This window comes from Trachurus japonicus, chromosome 17 (genome assembly GCF_045865225.1).
Source record: "Trachurus japonicus isolate A0001 chromosome 17, Traja_1.0".
Lineage (NCBI taxonomy): Eukaryota > Metazoa > Chordata > Actinopteri > Carangiformes > Carangidae > Trachurus > Trachurus japonicus.
In genome coordinates this window covers 24,419,952-24,439,527 of record NC_140923.1, presented here as the reverse complement: position 1 = coordinate 24,439,527, position 19,576 = coordinate 24,419,952, and the positions used below count along the sequence as shown (strand labels likewise).

Here is a 19,576-nt window from a genome sequence, read left to right as displayed (position 1 = left end):
GGAGAGAGAGAGAGAGAGAGAGAGAGGCGGCGGCGGCGTATTTTTGACTGACAACCCATGCAGACGCAGTGCAAGTTCATCTATTTCTTTTTTTACCTTGTAACGGAAGCTATTTAAAATAAAATAAAAACTAAAAAATTTTTTTCACTCGTCCTCCTGCAAGTAGTAGCACCGGAGCGACCACATTAAATTTTAACTCGCACCTTAAGAAATTAAGTCGCATATGCGACCTAATAGGTCGCACGCTGGAGCCCTGTGCGTGCATCATTAATCTAATGTTACTTTTCACAGGATCCCTTTTAAAATACTTTGTGTGACCTTCTAGACAATGTTATTGTGTCATTTAGTCTTTGCTGTAGACAATGCAGGCAAGCAAATGAAAAATGTTGTTGCAAAATTAAATTTTAAGACAATTTGAATCTTTAATCCTAAATGATCATTTCAAGAAAGAACATGACAAAGTTACAACAACAAAAAAAGTGTGGCTCAAAGAGCTCAGTCTCATACCTGGTAGACTTTGGACCTCTGGCCAGTGAATCCATCCCACAGGATGACAGTACCCTCGTAGTCACTGCTGGCCAGAAGGTTCTTGTGATAGCTGCTCCAGCTGATACAGCTACGACAAAAACAAGGCTGGGATCACTCTTGGTTCACGGTGAGTCACATTGTTATCAACCACTCTACTTCTTTTGACTCCGGCTTTGGAGTCTGTTCTTATCAGATTACATCTTTACAGCCCAGTAGCCAACATGGTACACATTAATACCAGCGGTTTTACAATCCAGTGGTTCTGAAGCTCAGTGCTACACAATGATGAATGAAGGACACTGAATAAAAAATAAAATAAAAAAGTAATAATGTGAAGTTATTGACTAATCTCTTGGTCTCCCAGGATCATTCACTGCTGCTGTGTTTGTTCAAAGGCAGCCCTCACATATTCTTATTTCCAGCTCCACTGCAGTCAAATGGAGACTACCGTATTTTCCGGACTATGTCGCACCGGAGTATTAGTCGCATCTGCCTAAAAATACGTCATGAAGAGGAAAAAAACATATATAAGTCGCACCGGTTTATAAGTCGCATTTATTTTTCAAACATTTCATTAATAGCCAGGTCTCATATAATGGCCGGGGCTTTGTTTACACGAAAGGCCGGCACCTATAGCCTACAACAGGCCGGGTCAAAAAAAGAAAAACAACTCAGTCGCCTGGAGCAAACTGATGAGGATATGATCAGAAACTCTTTGTGGACTGTCTGTGAAGACGGACGGGAGTGAAGCCGACCTCTCCTCTGCTTCAGAGAGGGACAGCCTTGCACTGTGGGACCTGGGTCTCTGCTCCGTGTCCGGAGCCCGGTCGGAACCGGAGCAGAGACCGAAGACGGGCCGCAGAATACGTTGTGAAAATACTCTGAATTGACTGGGAGTGAAGCGCCCACTTTTTTCATTCACCACAACACTCTGCCTCAACCCAACTCTCTTATTAGGGTTCATCAGCTCAGGGCTGGAGTCAGGGTCCTGTCTTCTGGAGGTGGAACGATTTTCTTTACCTGATTTTGGAATTGCAGGTCATTTCGTTGACAGGATAGTGGATGTCCACCGCATCCTGGATCACGGTGCCGTACTCAAACACCTTGATTTTCTTGGTCACACCAGCGATGGCAAAGTAGTCACAGTCGCGGTCAAACTCAATACTGAAAACAGAGGAAGGGACACAATGAAGGACGGTGAATGAAGAGCAAATTATAAAAAAAAAATAACACATGTCTGCTCCACTTTCTCTGGTGATAGTGGGTTCAGTGCTTATTTGGAAGAGCATAAATCTAATCAGAATTACACAGAGAAGAAAAACATACACAAATACAACTATGAAACTATGCAATTTTGAGTGCATTTGGGAAAACAATGGTATAAATAGTACATGCAGAGCAATGGCAGTTGATTTCCCAAGACTTAAGTTTGTGTGACACAATTTAGTACAGCACCATAAAAAAATGGTAACAGACCATTCTGTCCATTTCACCATGCAGCTGAAAACTCTTTGTTTTTTTCATACCTGGAGACAATACTGGAACCGTTATAGAGGTCGCTGGCGTAGGACAGGGTGGCCAGCGGCCGCACAGAGTTGTAGCGGGTGAACTTGGACAAACACTCCATAAAATCATCCAGCTGGTTCAGGTTCCTGCCCTCGTCTGAAAACACCACAAACACACTGTTAATAGATCTTTTACTAAGAGCGGTAGATGAACTGATTACACGTCGACTGAAAGAGAAAACATAACCTCAGTGAATGATGAAGGAGCATCACAGCACATGGTAGTTTACTACCATCACTTTCACATAATAAAGAAGAGGATCATGTTGGAGAGTGAGCCACAAGCAAACCTCCTGAACTGTTTTACACCACAAGGCAATGATTAAAAATATCAGCAAGAGGCTGGGGGTTTGCAGCAGATGTGGTCTTTAAAGGGATAGTTCAACATTTTGGCAAATTGGCCCATTGCCATAACCCCTATAGTTTTAGGAATAGGTTTGTTACCTTTAATTGTCGGTGCAAGCTATTTTTAGAACGGCGGAGCAGAGCCGCGAGCTGCTCAGAGATACACTACACTCATGGGATTTTTTGGTTTCCCTCATCAAACATTATATACACAATCCAACAACTCCAAAACGCATGCACATTCACCACACTATGAGATAATAACAGAACGTTACGAGACAGAGTTGTTTTAGAGGCAAATACAGAGACTACTTGCTGAAAAACTGCCCCTGACAGGAACACGCATCAGCGGTTTTGCATGAATTTACCTCGAAAACAACTCTGTCTCGTAACGTTCCGTTATTATCTCATAGCGTGGTGAATGTGTAGGTCACAACTTGTACACTAAAGCATTTTGGAGTTGTTGGATTGTGTATTTGATGAGTTTGATGAGGGAAACGAAGAAATCCCATTAGCCTCCGTAGCGTAGCTCTGAGCAGCTAGCGGCTCTGCTCCGCCGTTCTAAAAATAGCTTGCACCGACAATTAAAGGTAACAAACCTACTCCTAAGACTATAGGGGTTATGGCAATGGGCCAATTTGCCAAAATGTTGAACTATTCCTTTAAATTAAAATACAAAAACAGTTACTTTGACTGTAAAACTTAAATGACAGTCAAGATTATCCAACAATCCTTTGAAGAGAAGCGCAGCTATAAGACATTATCCATCAATCCTTTGAAGAGAAGCGCAGCTATAAGACATGAAGCCTTCCTCATGTCCTTCCTTCAAAACTCTGCTCTTTTCTCCAGTGAGCGGTCCGTTACCAGAGCAACAGACTGTGGTTGTACCGTGACAAGGAGCTGCAAGAACCGTCTCTGGTCTGTAGGACTCGTCACCTGTGATGCGTGACATTTTGTTGGAGAAGTAGCACTGCTCTAGATCCTCAAAATGAGCCGTCAGCCTCTTTCTTCTCGACGCCAGGGTGCTGTTGTACCAGGTCTGACGTTTTCCCTGAGGGGGGAAGAAAGAAAGGAAAACATCAGAACACAGTTGAACCAGTGATAACCTAACTTTTATTATGTTTAACTGAGAATGTGTTTTTGTTTCAGGCAAAATCAATGATCTGGATCCATATGATCAAAATCTGTTTTGTAATAAGAGATATAGCAAATAGATACTTTCAAAAAACAACTTTCAGACAGTCAGAAAACAGTCACTTTGTGTGTTTCTCTGAATTACCTGGGTCGTTCCACCAAACCCTGGAGGCTGGCTGTAGTCTGGTGGGTCAATTATACTGCTACAGCTATTCAACAAACAAACAAAACAGACAGACAGTAATATATGATTATCGAACAAAAGGCAAAATGTTCATATCATTGCTGGGAATTATATTTGTATTTAGGTAAACATGGGAAGTTGAGTGTGATGATGCTGGATTCATTTTGATTTACAGATATCATAGAGTTTAGCTGTACCTGGGCGCTGGTGATGGAGCCTCCACATTAGGCACCGTACACTCTGCCTCCATCATCGGGGAGTACAGCCCGCTCATTTCCTGGAGATTACACAGAAAGAACATGTTTGTCTTTCTGGAGCTGTGGTGGTGAGCCGCTGCATTTGTTGTCATCTCACAACAGGATGGGGTTCTATTATCAAACCTACAGATGTCAGGCTCTCTACCTTTCCTAACCTTTGAATTACGATTTGGCAAAACATTTAGTTCCAATCAGTTGGGACACATTTTCTTTATCAAAAAATATAAAAAATTCTGACTTGGCAATATTGCAATTCCAAAAATATTACTTTTTTTTTTTTAAAGGGATAGTAGCATTTTTTAAAAGTGGGGTTGTAAGATCTACAAATAGCCCCTAAGTACTTTAATTGCAGTAGAAGACTCTCTGCACTCCTCCCGTTAGCAACGCCAGCCCATAGCCATGCCCAGAGATTTACAACATACAGTGTTGTGAACAGACCCAAAGAAACAGCCTATTTTTGTGGCCTAAAAGAGGTTTTACCTGAAAAAAAAATACACAGTTCCAATGTTCGCTATAATATAATTTTTTCCAGCCCCTCAAAGTGCAGGAAAAACACAGTTTTTATTTGGACCTAAAACAAATGCTGATCGGCTAACCCTGGGCAGAGGGATACGTGAGTTGGTTAGGTCCAAATAAAAACTGCGTTTTTCCTGCACTTTGAAGGGCTGGAAAAAATTATATTATAGCAAACAATGGAACTGTGTGTTTTTTTTCCAGGTAAAACCTCTTTTAGGCCGCGAAAATAGGCCGTTTCTTTGGGTCTGTTCACAACACTGTATGTTGTAAATCTCTGGGCAGGGCTATGGGCTGGCGTTGCTAACGGGAGGAGTGCAGAGTCTTCTACTGCAATTAAAGTACTTAGGGGCTATTTGTAGATCATACAACCCCACTTTAAAAAAAATGCTACTATCCCTTTAAGTATATTTTTTGGGCTTCTTTGCCTTTAATTGATAATATACTAGTAGAGAGAGACAGGGAATGCGGAGGCTGAGAGAGGGGGAATGACATGCAGCAAAGAGCCACCCATGTCGGGATACGATATCTGGCCGGCTGCGGCGAGGACTGTAGCCTCTGCACATGGGGCACCTGCTCTACCAACCAAGCTAAACAACGCCCCGAAAATTTATCACATTTAATTATTAAGCTCTAGGTTAAAAACGTGGGTTGTATCAGCAGCCAGACCACAATAACTAACTTCTGTTGTTTTTAGAAAACCCGTATGCATCGGTCTCGACATGCCTAATTTATGTTTGACTCATGTTTCTCTCTCCACAACGTCCAGTGCTCGGTTCACCTGAAAAGGCACCGCTCATATTTACAAGACTTAAGATTTACACTGCGCGAGTGGATGATGAACCCTGGTTCGTTACCTCAACACGCTTGATGTCGTCTTCCAGGAAGTTGAGTTCCTTCTGCAGTTGCTCCAGTTGCTGTTGACCGAAGCAGAAACATACTAAGTAAGTCTGCCTGTGGAAATGTCTTAACATCATATTTAATCATTGCTTCTTTTGCAAGTTAATTAAACCCCTGGAAGGTTGAGCTTTTTCACTCATATATAAACATTTTCACATATTCTTGGAAATTGCGTTGCGCTCCCAACTGACTTTGTACAACAGCGGTACTGTTTTACATTGTGTAGATAAAAAACAACGGCACCTCTCTCTTGTTTCTTCTGGCTTCTTTAAGGAACTCCATGAGGATCTGTCTCTGAGCTGCTTGAGATTCCTTGTGGGGAGACAGACAAAGTACATAATCACACACAAGCACAACCAAAGCCACAGAATACCTTTGCTTATCCAGATCAAAAAGATATTAAGATATATAAAAAATGTTTGGTCCTCAGTGGAAAATGTGTTGAGCCCTGAAGCTCTTGTCTGTCTGCGTGATCATTTCATTTCTAACATCTTTTCTTATTTGATTTTCATTGCAAAAAAGATGTATCACCCTTCGGATCAAGATGTATGACCTGAACTGCACATATTCTAAAATTCAAATAGACAAATTGACTTTTTCTGCTCACTCAAGTTATTGCCTGTAAGCTAAACTGACATATAGAAGTAACCAGTTGCAGGAGTTAATGAAATGTTTCAAAATTAGAGATGTGATTATTAAAACCAAATATGGCTGCCACCTTACAGCCCTCATCTGATCTCAGATGTAGCTGTAGCAAAATTCAGAAGCAACCAGAGAAGGTGAGCTCCAGCTATGACAGCAGATGTTGCTGCTTACACAGACGAGAACTGGACAATATCGTTGTTTAATTAAAGCCGCAAGCGGCGATGACGGGCCCTCGCTCACCCATGCCACCGCGGGGCCTGAGGCATGTCGGGGCTGTAATGTTTTGTTCATCCACCAGGTGGTGCTAAGCAGTTGTGGGTGGGTGCGTTCAGGGGCTGCCCCTCATCACTCATGTGAAGTTTGGAGTGAATAGGACAAAGTATGACAGAGTTATGAGCAGTTAATGGTTCATACACCAGGGGGCAGTAATGGGATGCATGCAGGTGTGTTGAGGGTCAGTACCTCATCACACATGTGAAGTTTCGAGGAAATCTGACAATGTAATTGCAAAAAATGGCACTTCCTGTTTCCACTAGGGGACGACATGAGCGACATCCCTATCAGATGGATGAGGTCAGCACCCTGGACCTGTGTATCAAATTTCATGAGGATATGAGTTAATTAAAGCCATCAAAAAGCCAAACGTATTTTGTTGGCGAGGGATCATTAGTCGCCATGACGCCACACGGTCGCCATTTCTCGTAGCTTCACAGCGTTCATGATGTAGCTTCACCAACTAGTTCTGCATGTTTTAGAAGTGGAATGAAGTTGATGGGGTCAACTATGTGGAATCAGTACACGTTAATGTAAAAACTGGTCACTTCCTGTTACCACTGGGGGGCACTATGAGCACGTTTGGAAGTCAATATATCGGGACGTTCAGGGCGGAGCCATTGTCATGTCCAGCAAGTTTGAAGTAGCTACGATAAAGTATGTGGGCGTGAGAGCCATTTGTATGTACCAAGGGGGCAGTTGTCGGTCTGAGAAGTGAAGCTCACTTCCACGTTCAAAAAACTGCAATCCCCTCGGATTCCTCTGGGGGCTGGTGTCAGAAGGGAGCATTCCTCATAGACCCCCATGTTAAAATCGCCGACTTTACGTCCTCAGTAAACATGTTAAAAGCCTGGTGTCAGAACGTTTTTTCGTCTCAATCGATAGTTTCTACCCCTGCACACACTCTGAGGGGGGTGAATTTTTTTTTAACTCTACCGTTTTACTGTTATTAGGTTAAAACTCTGGCCAATTAGGGCGCGGAAACGTTGAGTGACAGGTCCGAGCAGCTCCGTGGACAGCTGCTTCGAGGCCAGTGGGCGGGTTCTCGGCCGGCCAATCCAACATGGCGCTGTTCAGGCCGCCATATTTGAGTCACAAAAACGACTCCCCAAAACCAATGGGTGACGTCACGGACGCTACGTCCATTCTTTTTACAGTCTATGGTATGTACATGGCGAGCACCGAAACAGTCGCCAAAGTTCATTGAGCCATAGCAGCCACGCCCTATGACCTACACACCTGCAGAGCACAAGATAAGGTCATCATGGGGTCTCGATGCTGGAAAAAAAAATTGAAGCTGATCGAGTGAAATCCCTAGGACGAGTTCGTTCCAATTTAAGTAGTGGAAATAGCAAAAAATGGCCAAAATTGAAAATTAAAATCAAAATGGCCGACTTCCTGTTGAGATTTTACCATGACGTTAAAGGGATAGTTCAACATTTTGGCAAATTGGCCCATTGCCATAATCGCTATAGTCATAGCAGTAGGTTCATTACCTTTAATTGTAGGTGTAAGCTATTTTCAGTACGGCGGAGCGCAGCAGCTGGCTGCTCAGAGCTACGCTATGGAGGCTAACGGAATTTCTTGGTTTCCCTCATTAAACTCATCAAATTCAACATCCCAAAACTCCACAGCGCTTTTGTAGACAAGTTGTGACCTGCACATTCACCACGCTATGAGATAATGACGGAACGATACGAAACGGAGCCGTTTTCGAGGTAAATACAGGGTAAATACGGAGACTGCTTGCTGAAAAACTGTCCCTGAACACAACGCGCATCAGCGGTTTTGTATGAATTTACCTCGAAAACGGCTCCGTTTCGTATCGTTCCGTCATTATCTCATAGCGTGGTGGTTGTGCAGGTCACAACTTGTCTACAAAAGCGCTGTGGAGTTTTGGGATGTTGAATTTGGTGAGTTTAATGAGGGAAACCAAGAAATTCCGTTAGCCTCCATAGCGTAGCTCTGAGCAGCCAGCTGCTGCGCTCCGCCGTACTGAAAATAGCTTACACCTACAATTAAAGGTAATGAACCTACTGCTATGACTATAGCGATTATGGCAATGGGCCAATTTGCCAAAATGTTGAACTATCCCTTTAAGAGACTTTTTTGTGCGTCTGGGTGTGATAAATGTGTGTACCAAATTTCGTCTGCCTACGATAAACTAACCCCATAGGCGAGGGCAAATTGAAAGTTTGTAGGGGGCGCTATTTCGCCATTTTGCGTCGACCATGTGCGACGACCCAAAAATATCAAATTTCGGATGAGGCCGGAGGGACATGCAAAGTTAGACAACTTTTCCAGTTTGGGAAAGGGGCGAAATTGGGGCATGAAAAGTCGCGTGAATAATTAAAGCCGCAAGCGGCGATGACGGGCCCTCGCTCACCCATGCCACCGCGGGGCCTGAGGCATGCCGGGGCTGTGTCGTGAAGGTGAAAGGGAGAAAAAACCTGAAAGGAGGCAAAAAATGCAATTTTTCGTTCATCCACCAGGGGGCAGTCACCGCATGTGGTGTGGTGCGTTCAGGAGCGGCCCCTCATCACTCATGTGAAGTTTGGAGTGGATCGGGCAAAGCATGAGGGAGTTATGACCAGTTAATGGTTCATCCACCAGGGGGCAGTAATGGGATGCGTGCAGGTGTGTTCAGGGTCAGTCCCTCATCACACATGTGAAGTTTCGAGGAAATCGGACAATGTTAATGCAAAAAATGGCACTTCCTGTTTCCACTAGGGGGCGACATGAGCGACAGCCCTATCAGATGGAAGAGGTCTCCACCCTGGACCTGTGTATCAATTTTCATGATGATACGAGTTCAATAAAGCCATCAAAAAGCCAAACGTATTTTCATAGCGAGGAATTGATGGTCGCCACGCCCCCACAGGGACGCCATTACTCGTAGCTTCACAGCGTTCATAATGTAGCTTCACCAAGTGGTTCTGCATGTTTTAGAAGTGGAATAAAGTTGATGGGGTCAACTATGTATTTTTAATGAATTTTAGTTCACTTTCTGTTACCACCGGGGGGCGCTATGAGTTACGTGGGAAGTTAATATATTGGGACGTTCAGGGCGGAGCCATCGTCATGTCCAGCAAGTTTGAAGTTGATTGGATGAAGTATGTGGGTGTGAGAGCCACTCGTATGTACATGGCGAGCACGGCAAAGTTAGTTGAGCCCTGGGAGCCACTCCCTTTGACCTACGGACGCGCAGAGCACAACTTAAGCTCAGCTAGGTCTGAAGATGTTGTGTACCTAATTTGAACGTTGTCGGGCGAATTCTGTGGGAGGAGTTAGTTTTGAGCGGGAAAAATCAAAATCAAAATGGCTGACTTCCTGTTGGGTTGAGGTCATGAGGTCAAGAGGCTTTTTTGCATATCTGGGTATAATATGTGTACCGAATTTTATCAACATCGGACAAAGTCACTCAAATTCCCTATGGGGATTTTGAAAGTTTGTAGGGGGCGCTATTTCGCGTCGACCATGTGCGACCACCCTAAAATATCGAATTTGGGATCAGGCCGGACGTCCGTGCAAAAGTAGACGCGTTTTCGCATTTGGGAAAGGGGCGAAATTGAGGCATGAATAGCGGCAAGAATAATAATAACTAGAAAATTTCCTCTCGGGAAATTTTGAATGGGCCACGGCTACTGCCGATTTTGCCATCTCTGTCAACATGGGAATCAAACCCACGATCTTAAAGCAGAAGTAAGTGGTCCGGTCGTTTTCGCTAATGCTGCGTTCCAGGCAGGCTTTTGAAATCGTAAATTACAGCTTCAAGTCACAACTTACGACTTTGTAGCGTTTCAGGCAACCCACTCGTGTTTTTCCGACCTGTTTTACCTGTGAAAGTCACTATAACGGCCACTCGTAACTTCCGACCGGTGAACTCGTACCAGATCGAACTGGTACCACTTCACGGTCGGAAAAATACGAGTTTCCTTGAACGCACCATAACAGTCCTCGTCCCTACGTCACCACATTCACGGCGTTCCTTGGCTGCACACACAGCCCTGCATGCCATTCTCTCTCCTCATTGGATAAAAACTGTAGGATACGATAAATGTTTTCTCTTCGGCTCAGAGCAGAGCAGAGGGACTGACAGACCCGTGTTTCAGTCCAAACACTCTATGTAAGTGATTGCTGTCGGAAGATATAACTATTTAAGACTTATATTAACACAAATATATCACTTACTTCTGCTTTAAGGTCAAGACAGAGCTGATCAGACAGATCATCTTTCTATAAGCACTGATATGGAGGAGCTGTAATCACATTAGGTTAACTGTGTGTGTGTGTGTGTGTGTGTGTGTGTGTGTGTGTGTGTGTGTGTGTGTGTGTGTGTGTGTTTATCTTGTGTAATAGGGCCAGGACTCAATTAAAACAATTAATCTAATTAATTAGAGGCTTTGTAATTAATTAATCGCAATTAATTGCATTTTAATCGCATATAAATATTTGACCTGAGAACAGTGAGAAGCATTTTTTTCACATGGATTTTAGTATACCATTGAATGACTGAATAGCTTAAGCAACAAAACATTGTTTTTTTTTTCAAGGTGGTACTTAACCAAGACCAACATTGATACAGATTTAAATGGTCTTTCCTGCCAATACACTATGATGATTACTGTAGTATTTAACTAGGCTACATAAATCACAGTAGCATAAACTGATTTGTTGAACGGACCAGGTGATGGGCTGACTGGTCCTGTCTAACTTCTGTGTACTGGGTGCCATTGTGCAGGGTGTTAAGGTAGCCTTCCTCCACTGCAGTCCCTATGGTCCTGGACCCTCTGGCTGGTGGGGTGGGCTGCTTTCAGCTGGGGGGGACTCTATCAGCTGCTCCCACGAGAGGCATTTGACGCATTTGACACCAACAAGGTTTAACTTTAAAACCAGATTAAATCATGGTTTAAGTTTAAATTCTGTTGCACGTTAACTGTGTTTTAATCACATGAAGGTGTGTGTGTGTGTGTGACTGTAATCACATGAAGCTGGCTCTAGAGTCTGTGTGTGTGTGTGTGACTGACTTGACATAGTTAGTTAGTAGCTGCATCCTGTGTCAGTCTGATTTAGCTGTGTCTCTGTTTATAAACATTTAAACGAGCGCCAGGTGGATTGTTTATGAAGTTAACGAGCTCTGGCCTGAGGATCAAAGAGGTTACCTCGGCGATAGGGGCCCCCGCAGGCTGAGACAGACAGAAACGTGGAGAAAAAGAGCCATTTCCTGCCTCTGCACCGGTCTCACATTTAGGCTTAGCATGACAAAACGGTAACTCCTATCAGAACAAAACACAGATCAACGTTGCTCCGCAGCGCTTTCCTGTTAAGGCGGCCGCCTTAACAACAAAGAGCTGCCGCCTAAACAAACGCCGTAAAAAAAAAAAAAATGTAGCGATATTCGCCGCCGCCGCCGCCCCCCCCCGTCGGACGATCGATCCTGTCACATACACACACACACACTACAGAGAAGCGCGCATGCATAACAGCAGCGCGTGGTGAAAGCGAAACTTATTACGCCCCTCCCCCCCCCCCCCCCACGATCAATCGGTCCGCACCCCCCCCCCCCCCCCCGCCAACAGGACAGACACCACCTTAACTAACAAATTTTCTGGGGGAAACACTGTGCTCTAAGGACTTACTGAAAATTTTGGTACGATTTGGTGTTTCTACAGTAAATATTTTGGCGACGCTGGCAGTTTTAAAACATCAGGCCGTTCTGCTTCTCTCAGAAAATATTTGTATTTGAGTCAATGAGGAGCAGAGACAGACGTGGCCGCACTTAGAGGCTCAGAGTTTAAATTCTGTAAGTCACTCTGATATTTTGAGCAGATGATGAGATCGAGGATGAGCTTGTCTACAAACGTGGCGGAAATTATGTGTGTAGAGTGTAAATTGTGGCCGTTTGGAGTTTGGAAAGAGAAAAAATCTGGAGTTTTTCTGGCATCTCTCCCACTCTAACCGATGATGTCACGCACTCTGACACGAACATTCCGTGCAATACACACCCATTATAATCTCATAATTTCTCCAAAAATGATCATGGTCATTGATCAGGGATTGATCAAAAACTATATGACCTATCAAAACGTGGAGTAATACGACAATACACAAGACTTGTGTCTACTGTTTAAAGTTTAAATGGAGTCTCTAGGTGAAAGTATGCCTGAGCAGTAGACGTTTGTTAAACTCCAATGATTGGTCTTTTTCGGTCTTTTTTTTCCGCCCGTCCCATTGACTTACATGCAAAAATTTTGCGCAGTTTTTCGCGAAACGTCGCGAAAAATTCGTACACTGTTGAGAAAAGAAATAGCACACCGATCCCGATCAGGACGCACGTTTTGATATATGATTTGCCAGATTTCGGTTCGCTACTAGTCCTGCAACAGTTGCAGGACTAGTAGCGAACCGAAATCTGGCCGGAAGTGGAAAAATAACTAGAAAAAACATTTCCAAGAATGGAAATGGTGTGAATGCTGAAAGCAATGCTGAATGAGCTGAAGAAATTGTTGAAACAATGCTGAATGAGCTGAAGAAAGAAAGAAAGAAGAAAAGGACAGAAGGAAAGAAAGAAAATGGGAAGGGTAGATGGAGAAAGAAAGAAAGAACAAAAGGACAGAAAGAAAGAAGACAGAGAGAAGGGTAGATAGAGAAAGAAAAAGGTAAGAAAAACAGAATAATAGAACATAAAGAGAATAGAGAATGAATGAAAGAGACAGAGGAGTAGTAAGAAAGAAGGAAAGATATTGGGGTGGATAAATGAAAGAGAGAGATATACAGAGAGCAGTAGAAAGAAAGAAAGAAATGGGGTAGAAACATAGAAAGAGAAAAGGAGTAGAAAGAAAAACAGAAAGAAACAAAGAAGTAAAAAGAAATGGGGTGAAAGAAAGAAAGAAGAAAAAGAGAGAGGGGGATGATAGATAGAAAGAGGTAGATGGATGGATGGATAGGGAGGGAAAGATAGAAAGAAGTTATGTAAAATACAAATGAAGGAGTAAAAGAAAGAAAGAAAAAGAGAGAAAAAAAGAGACAAAGGGTTTATAGATAGATAGATAGATAGATAGATAGATAGATAGATAGATAGATAGATAGATAGATAGATAGATAGATAGATAGATAGATAGATAGATAGATAGATAGATAGATAGATAGATAGATAAGCTGCGTCCTATGTCCCAGGCTCCACCTGTAATTGTACTACTATTAATAGAGTTGGAAAGACTAAACGTCTGAACTTAAATTCATGAGAAAAATATAAATTGTTGGAGATGTTTACATCAAAAGTATAAAATAATTGAGAGGTTGATGAATGTGAGCTGAAAACCTGTGTGTGTGTGTGTGTCTGACGGTCTCTCTGTCTGCGTGTACATGTGCAGAAAGCCACAGAACTCCTCTCTCCCTAATGATCTGATTGATTGGCAGCCTGCCCTCAGAAGTTACCATGGCGACTCAACTAACTGCTTACATTTTACTGTGTGGAACAGTGTTGTGTTTGTGTGTTTGTGTATGTGTGCATGTGTGACTGTGTGTGAGCGTCTGTGTGTGTCTGTCTGTGTGAGTGTGATGCCTGTGTTTGTGCGTGGACATCCTCTGTCAGTCTGGTTTATCATGTGTGTGTGGGGCTGTGTTTAAAAACATCTTAACGAGCGGCTCTTTTGTGAAAATAGTGCAAGCAGTGATGACCATACAAATGGTTGACCAAGGTAGGAATTGAACCCACAATCTCATGGTCAGAAGACTTTGACTTTGCCTCTAGGCCACAGTGTACACACTGTTGCAAAGACTGTTGTCTGTCGATGAGCTGCACTCTGTCTCACTCTGAAGTTAACGAGCTGCACCTGTTGGAAACACACTGTGTCAACACCAAGAAAGCTTGAGAGTCAAGCTTGAATGACTTAGAATGAAAATGTCTGTGAATTTCAGGCTGAGAGCAGCAGTTTCAACATGAAGCAAGTTATCAGAAGTCAACAGAGGACGACTGGGAAAATAATTCACTATAATTGTTATTGAGGCAAGATTTGAACCAGTAACCTTCAGGTCTCCAGCTCAGCAAGCTAACCACTAGGCTACAGGCAGAGACAATATGTGAGGGGCAAAGAAAACCTTTAATAAGAGGATCACTGGCTCCTGCTTAAAAAAAAGGTAAGGAAAGTGCAGAAATTAGCCACACCAAGAAAGAAGAGGACTTTTTTGTGACCTGTGACTATTTTTTGGTGAATTAAAATGATTTAAAAAGCACTTAACAGCAAGTTACAAACTGTGGCACTAGCAATTAATGCGTCTCTTAACGACCACCTGTAACCACTTGAGGGTGATGGAGGGGAGCAGAATTCATAACAAGAGTACTCATCCTGGATTTGAACCAGTGACCTTGGGGTTGGCAAGCAGCCACCCTAACCACTACACTAGAGTAGAGTTGTGGAGAAGAGAGGTTGAGACTTTGATGAATGTGAGATTTTTCAATGATGCTTAAAATAAAAAGAAATTAGTATGAATTAGCTACACCAAGTAAGAAGAGGACTTTTTTGTGACCTTTGACTATTTTTTGGTGAATTAAAATGAACTAGAAAAAGCATTTCCAAGAATGGAAATGGTGTGACTGCTGAAAGCAGCTGAACGCTGTTGCAGAATTAGCAAATAGTGCTAGCAGTGATCACCATACAAATGTTTGACCAAGGTCAGAATCGAACCCACAACCTCATGGTCAGTAGACTTTCACTCTGCCTCTAGGCCACAGTGCACACACAGTTGCAGAGACTGTTGTCTGTTAAAGCTTCAGTTGGTAACAATTATTCAGTCATATTTGCTGGAATTGTCACTATATTCTGATGGTCAGACATTAAATGAGTAATTTAGGACAAAATCCAACTCCTCTGGCTCCACCTACAGCCTGTAATCGTATTTGCCAAAATCCACCGCGCCCGACGATTCTCCACCAGTCAGGTAGAGGGAGCAGGAGGAGCAGCCAATCGCCGCTCCTACACGTCGTGCTATGGATACGGTACATCTTTTTTTTTTTTTTTTTTTTCTCAGTGGGTGCGTTCATGGCTACTTTGTGTGTGTCTGTGTGTGTGTGGGGCGCTTGGCAGAGGTTCATAAAGGGACCTGACGGAGTATTGTCTTGAAATTTCCGACCAAGTCGCGGAGTTTACTTTCACTTTCGTCAACTTACCAACTGGAGCTTTAATGATCTGCACACTGTCAACATCAGGAAAGCTTGAGAGTCAAGCTTGAATGACTTAGAATGAAAATTTCTGTGAATTTCAGGCTGAGAGCAGCAGTTTCAACATGAAGCAAGTTATCAGAAGTCAACAGAGGACGACTGGGAAAATAATTCACTATAATTGTTGTTGAGGCAAGATTTGAACCAGCAACCTTCAGGTCTCCAGACCAGCAAGCTAACCACTAGGCTACAGGCAGTGACAGTATGTGAGGGGTAAAGAAAACCTTTGATAAGAGGATCACTGGCTTCTGCTTAGAAAAAAAGTAAGGAATCGAACCCATGACCTCATGATCAATAAACCTTTACTCTGCCACTTTGCCACAGAGAGCACAGACATAAACATGTTGCCATTGTAATGTGATGATGTGCTGCAAACGGTGGCAGAAGCAATTAATGCGTCTCTTAACGAACACCTGTAACCAATTGAGGGTGGGGGAGGGGAGCAGAATTCAACATCACATAACAAGATTGCTCAGCCTGGATTCGAACTAGTGACCTTGGGGTTGGCAAGCGGCCACCTTACCAACTGGACTACAGACAGAGTTGTGGAGAACTCTCAGCATTGGGCTGAATGAGAGCAGAGAGCTCCCTGGCTGCATTTAAAAAATATTTAAAATTATTATCTAAGTCTCTTTGCATCTTTGACCAGAATTTTAGCCAGAAGACAAGTGTGGCTACAAAACTGGAGAAAATAATTTGTCTAGAGTTTAATTTGCAGAAAAAGTTAAATATTTGAAAAAGTATAAATAGTTAAAAAGAGAAAAGTAATGCCGATAAAGTTCAAAAAAAGCTGCACGTTTTGATATATGAATTGTTGAAATAGCACAACACCTAACACACTAACCATATGGCCACAGAGAACCTGAGTTACAATGAGCTTTATACTATGAGGAATCAAAGACTGTCCAATGACAGCTGAATAATTGGAATCAAAAGTCAAGCAATGAAGTGAAAAGACTGAGGCAGGAATCGAACCCATGACCATATGATCACTAAACCTTTACTCTGCCACTCGGCTACAGAGAGCACACTGCTTTCAAGACTGTTGTCATTCATCGTAATGTGATGATGTGCTGCAAACTGGTACGAGTAATCAAGGAGATAACAAACACCTGTAACCAATTGAAGGCGGGGGAGGAGAGCAGAATTCAACATAACATAACAAGAGTTCTTCCCTTGGATTCGAACCAGTGACCTTAGGGTTGGCAAGCATCCACCCTAACCCCTACACTACAGTGGAGTTGTGAAGAAGAGAGGTTGAGACTTTGATGAATGTGAGATTTTTCAATGATGCTTAAAATAAAAATAAATGAGTATACATTAGCCACACCAAGTAAGGAGAGGACTTTTTTGTGACCTGTGACTATTTTTTGGTGAATTAAAATGAATTAAAAAGCACTTAACAGCAAGTTACAAAGTTGAGCTCCTTCTCCTGCTGATGTGAAAAAAATGCATTGAGCTGAATGGGAGCAGAGAGCTCCCTGGCTGCATTTAAAAAATATTTTAAACTAGAAAAAGCATTTCCAAGAATGGAAATGGTGTGACTGCTGACAGCAACTGAACGCTGTTGCAGAATTAGCAAATAGTGCAAGCAGTGATCACCATACAAATGTTTGACCAAGGTCGGAATCGAACCCACATCCTCATGGTCATTAGACTTCCACTCTGCCTCTAGGCCACAGTGCACACACAGTTGCAGAGACTGTTGTCTGTTAATGATCTGCACACTGTCAACATCAAGAAAGCTTGAGAGTCAAGCTTGAATGACTTAGAATGAAAATGTCTGTGAATTTCAGGCTGAGCACTAACCATATGGCCACAGAGAACCTGAGTTACAATGAGCTTTATACTATGAGGAATCAAAGACTGTCCAATGACAGCTGAATAATTGGAATCAAAAGTCAAGCAATGAAGTGAAAAGACTGAGGCAGGAATCGAACCCATGACCATATGATCACTAAGCCTTTACTCTGCCACTCGGCTACAGAGAGCACACTGCTTTCAAAACTGTTGTCATTCATTGTAATGTGATGATGTGCTGCAAACTGGTATGAGTAATCAAGGAGATAACAAACACCTGTAACCAATTGAAGGCGGGGGAGGAGAGCAGAATTCAACATAACATAACAAGAGTTCTTCCCTTGGATTCGAACCAGTGACCTTAGGGTTGGCAAGCAGTTATCCTAACCCCTACACTACAGTGGAGTTGTGAAGAAGAGAGGTTGAGACTTTGATGAATGTGAGATTTTTTGTGAAAAAGTTAAATATTTGAAAAAGTATAAATAGTTAAAAAGAGAAAAGTAATGCCGATAAAGTTCAAAAAAAGCTGCACGTTTTGATATATGAATTGTTGAAATAGCACAAAGTATGAAGGACTAGAAGAAGACCGTAAAAAGGCGGAAGAAAATGGCCAAACAGAAGAACAATAGTGTGACTGCTTCAGCAGTCACACTAATTATTATCTAAGTCTCTTTGCATTTTTGACCAGAATTTTAGCCAGAAGACAAGTGTGGCTACAAAACTGGAGAAAATAATTTGTCTAGAGTTTAATTTGTGGCCGTGCTGACAGTTTAGCCAGAAAAACTCTAGAATGTTTTTTTGCCTCTATCCACTCTGACACCACTCTGGCTCTGCTCGTTAGACGCAATACACACACATTATAAAGCTGAAAAAAATCATCTGCTGAAGCAGTCACACTATTGTTCTTCTGTTTGGCCATTTTCTTCCGCCTTTTTACGGTCTCCTTCTAGTCCTTCATACTTTGTGCTATTTCAACAATTCATATATCAAAACGTGCAGCTTTTTTTGAACTTTATCGGCATTACTTTTCTCTTTTTAACTATTTATACTTTTTCAAATATTTAACTTTTTCACAAAAAATCTCACATTCATCAAAGTCTCAACCTCTCTTCTTCACAACTCCACTGTAGTGTAGGGGTTAGGGTGGATGTTTGCCAACCCTAAGGTCACTGGTTCGAATCCAAGTTATGTTATGTTGAATTCTGCTCTCCTCCCCCGCCTTCAATTGGTTACAGGTGTTTGTTATCTCCTTGATTACTCATACCAGTTTGCAGCACATCATCACATTACAATGAATGACAACAGTTTTGAAAGCAGTGTGCTCTCTGTAGCCGAGTGGCAGAGTAAAGGTTTAGTGATCATATGGTCATGGGTTCGATTCCTGCCTCAGTCTTTTCACTTCATTGCTTGACTTTTGATTCCAATTATTCAGCTGTCATTGGACAGTCTTTGATTCCTCATAGTATAAAGCTCATTGTAACTCAGGTTATCTGTGGCCATATGGTTAGTGCTCAGCCTGAAATTCACAGACATTTTCATTCTAAGTCATTCAAGCTTGACTCTCAAGCTTTCTTGATGTTGACAGTGTGCAGATCATTAACAGACAACAGTCTCTGCAACTGTGTGTGCACTGTGGCCTAGAGGCAGAGTGGAAGTCTAATGACCATGAGGATGTGGGTTCGATTCTGACCTTGGTCAAACATTTGTATGGTGATCACAGCTTGCACTATTTGCTAATTCTGCAACAGCGTTCAGTTGCTGTCAGCAGTCACACCATTTCCATTCTTGGAAATGCTTTTTCTAGTTATTATCTAAGTCTCTTTGCATTTTTGACCAGAATTTTAGCCAGAAGACAAGTGTGGCTACAAAACTGGAGAAAATAATTTGTCTAGAGTTTAATTTGTAGCCGTGCTGACAGTTTAGCCAGAAAAACTCTAGAATGTTTTTTTGCTTCTCTCCACTCTGGCACCACTCTAGCTCTGCTCGTTAGACGCAACACACACCCATTATAAAGCTGAAAAAAATCAGAAAAAGTTAAATATTTGAAAAAGTATAAAAAGTATGAAAAATTTGAATACATCCGATAAAGTCCAGAAAAAGCTGCACGTTTTGATATATGAATTGTTGAAATAGCACAAAGTATGAAGGACTAGAAGAAGACCGTAAAAAGGCGGAAGAAAATGGCCGAACAGAATAAAAATCCACACAATAA

At 42.4% G+C, this 19,576-nt stretch overlaps 1 protein-coding gene across 1 annotated transcript in view; it reads right to left on the bottom strand.

The window, feature by feature from the left end:
- cop1 (COP1 E3 ubiquitin ligase) overlaps positions 1-19,576 on the bottom strand; it is a 43,109-nt gene that overhangs the window by 8,304 nt on the left and 15,229 nt on the right. The window contains exons 6-13 of the mRNA XM_085804095.1: positions 5,670-5,738; positions 5,384-5,443; positions 3,954-4,033; positions 3,718-3,781; positions 3,375-3,489; positions 2,055-2,190; positions 1,549-1,692; positions 508-616 (exon numbers count right to left, since the gene is read on the bottom strand). Coding sequence (XP_085660221.1) covers positions 508-616; positions 1,549-1,692; positions 2,055-2,190; positions 3,375-3,489; positions 3,718-3,781; positions 3,954-4,033; positions 5,384-5,443; positions 5,670-5,738 — 777 coding nt within the window. The remainder of the gene's footprint in view (positions 1-507; positions 617-1,548; positions 1,693-2,054; positions 2,191-3,374; positions 3,490-3,717; positions 3,782-3,953; positions 4,034-5,383; positions 5,444-5,669; positions 5,739-19,576) is intronic.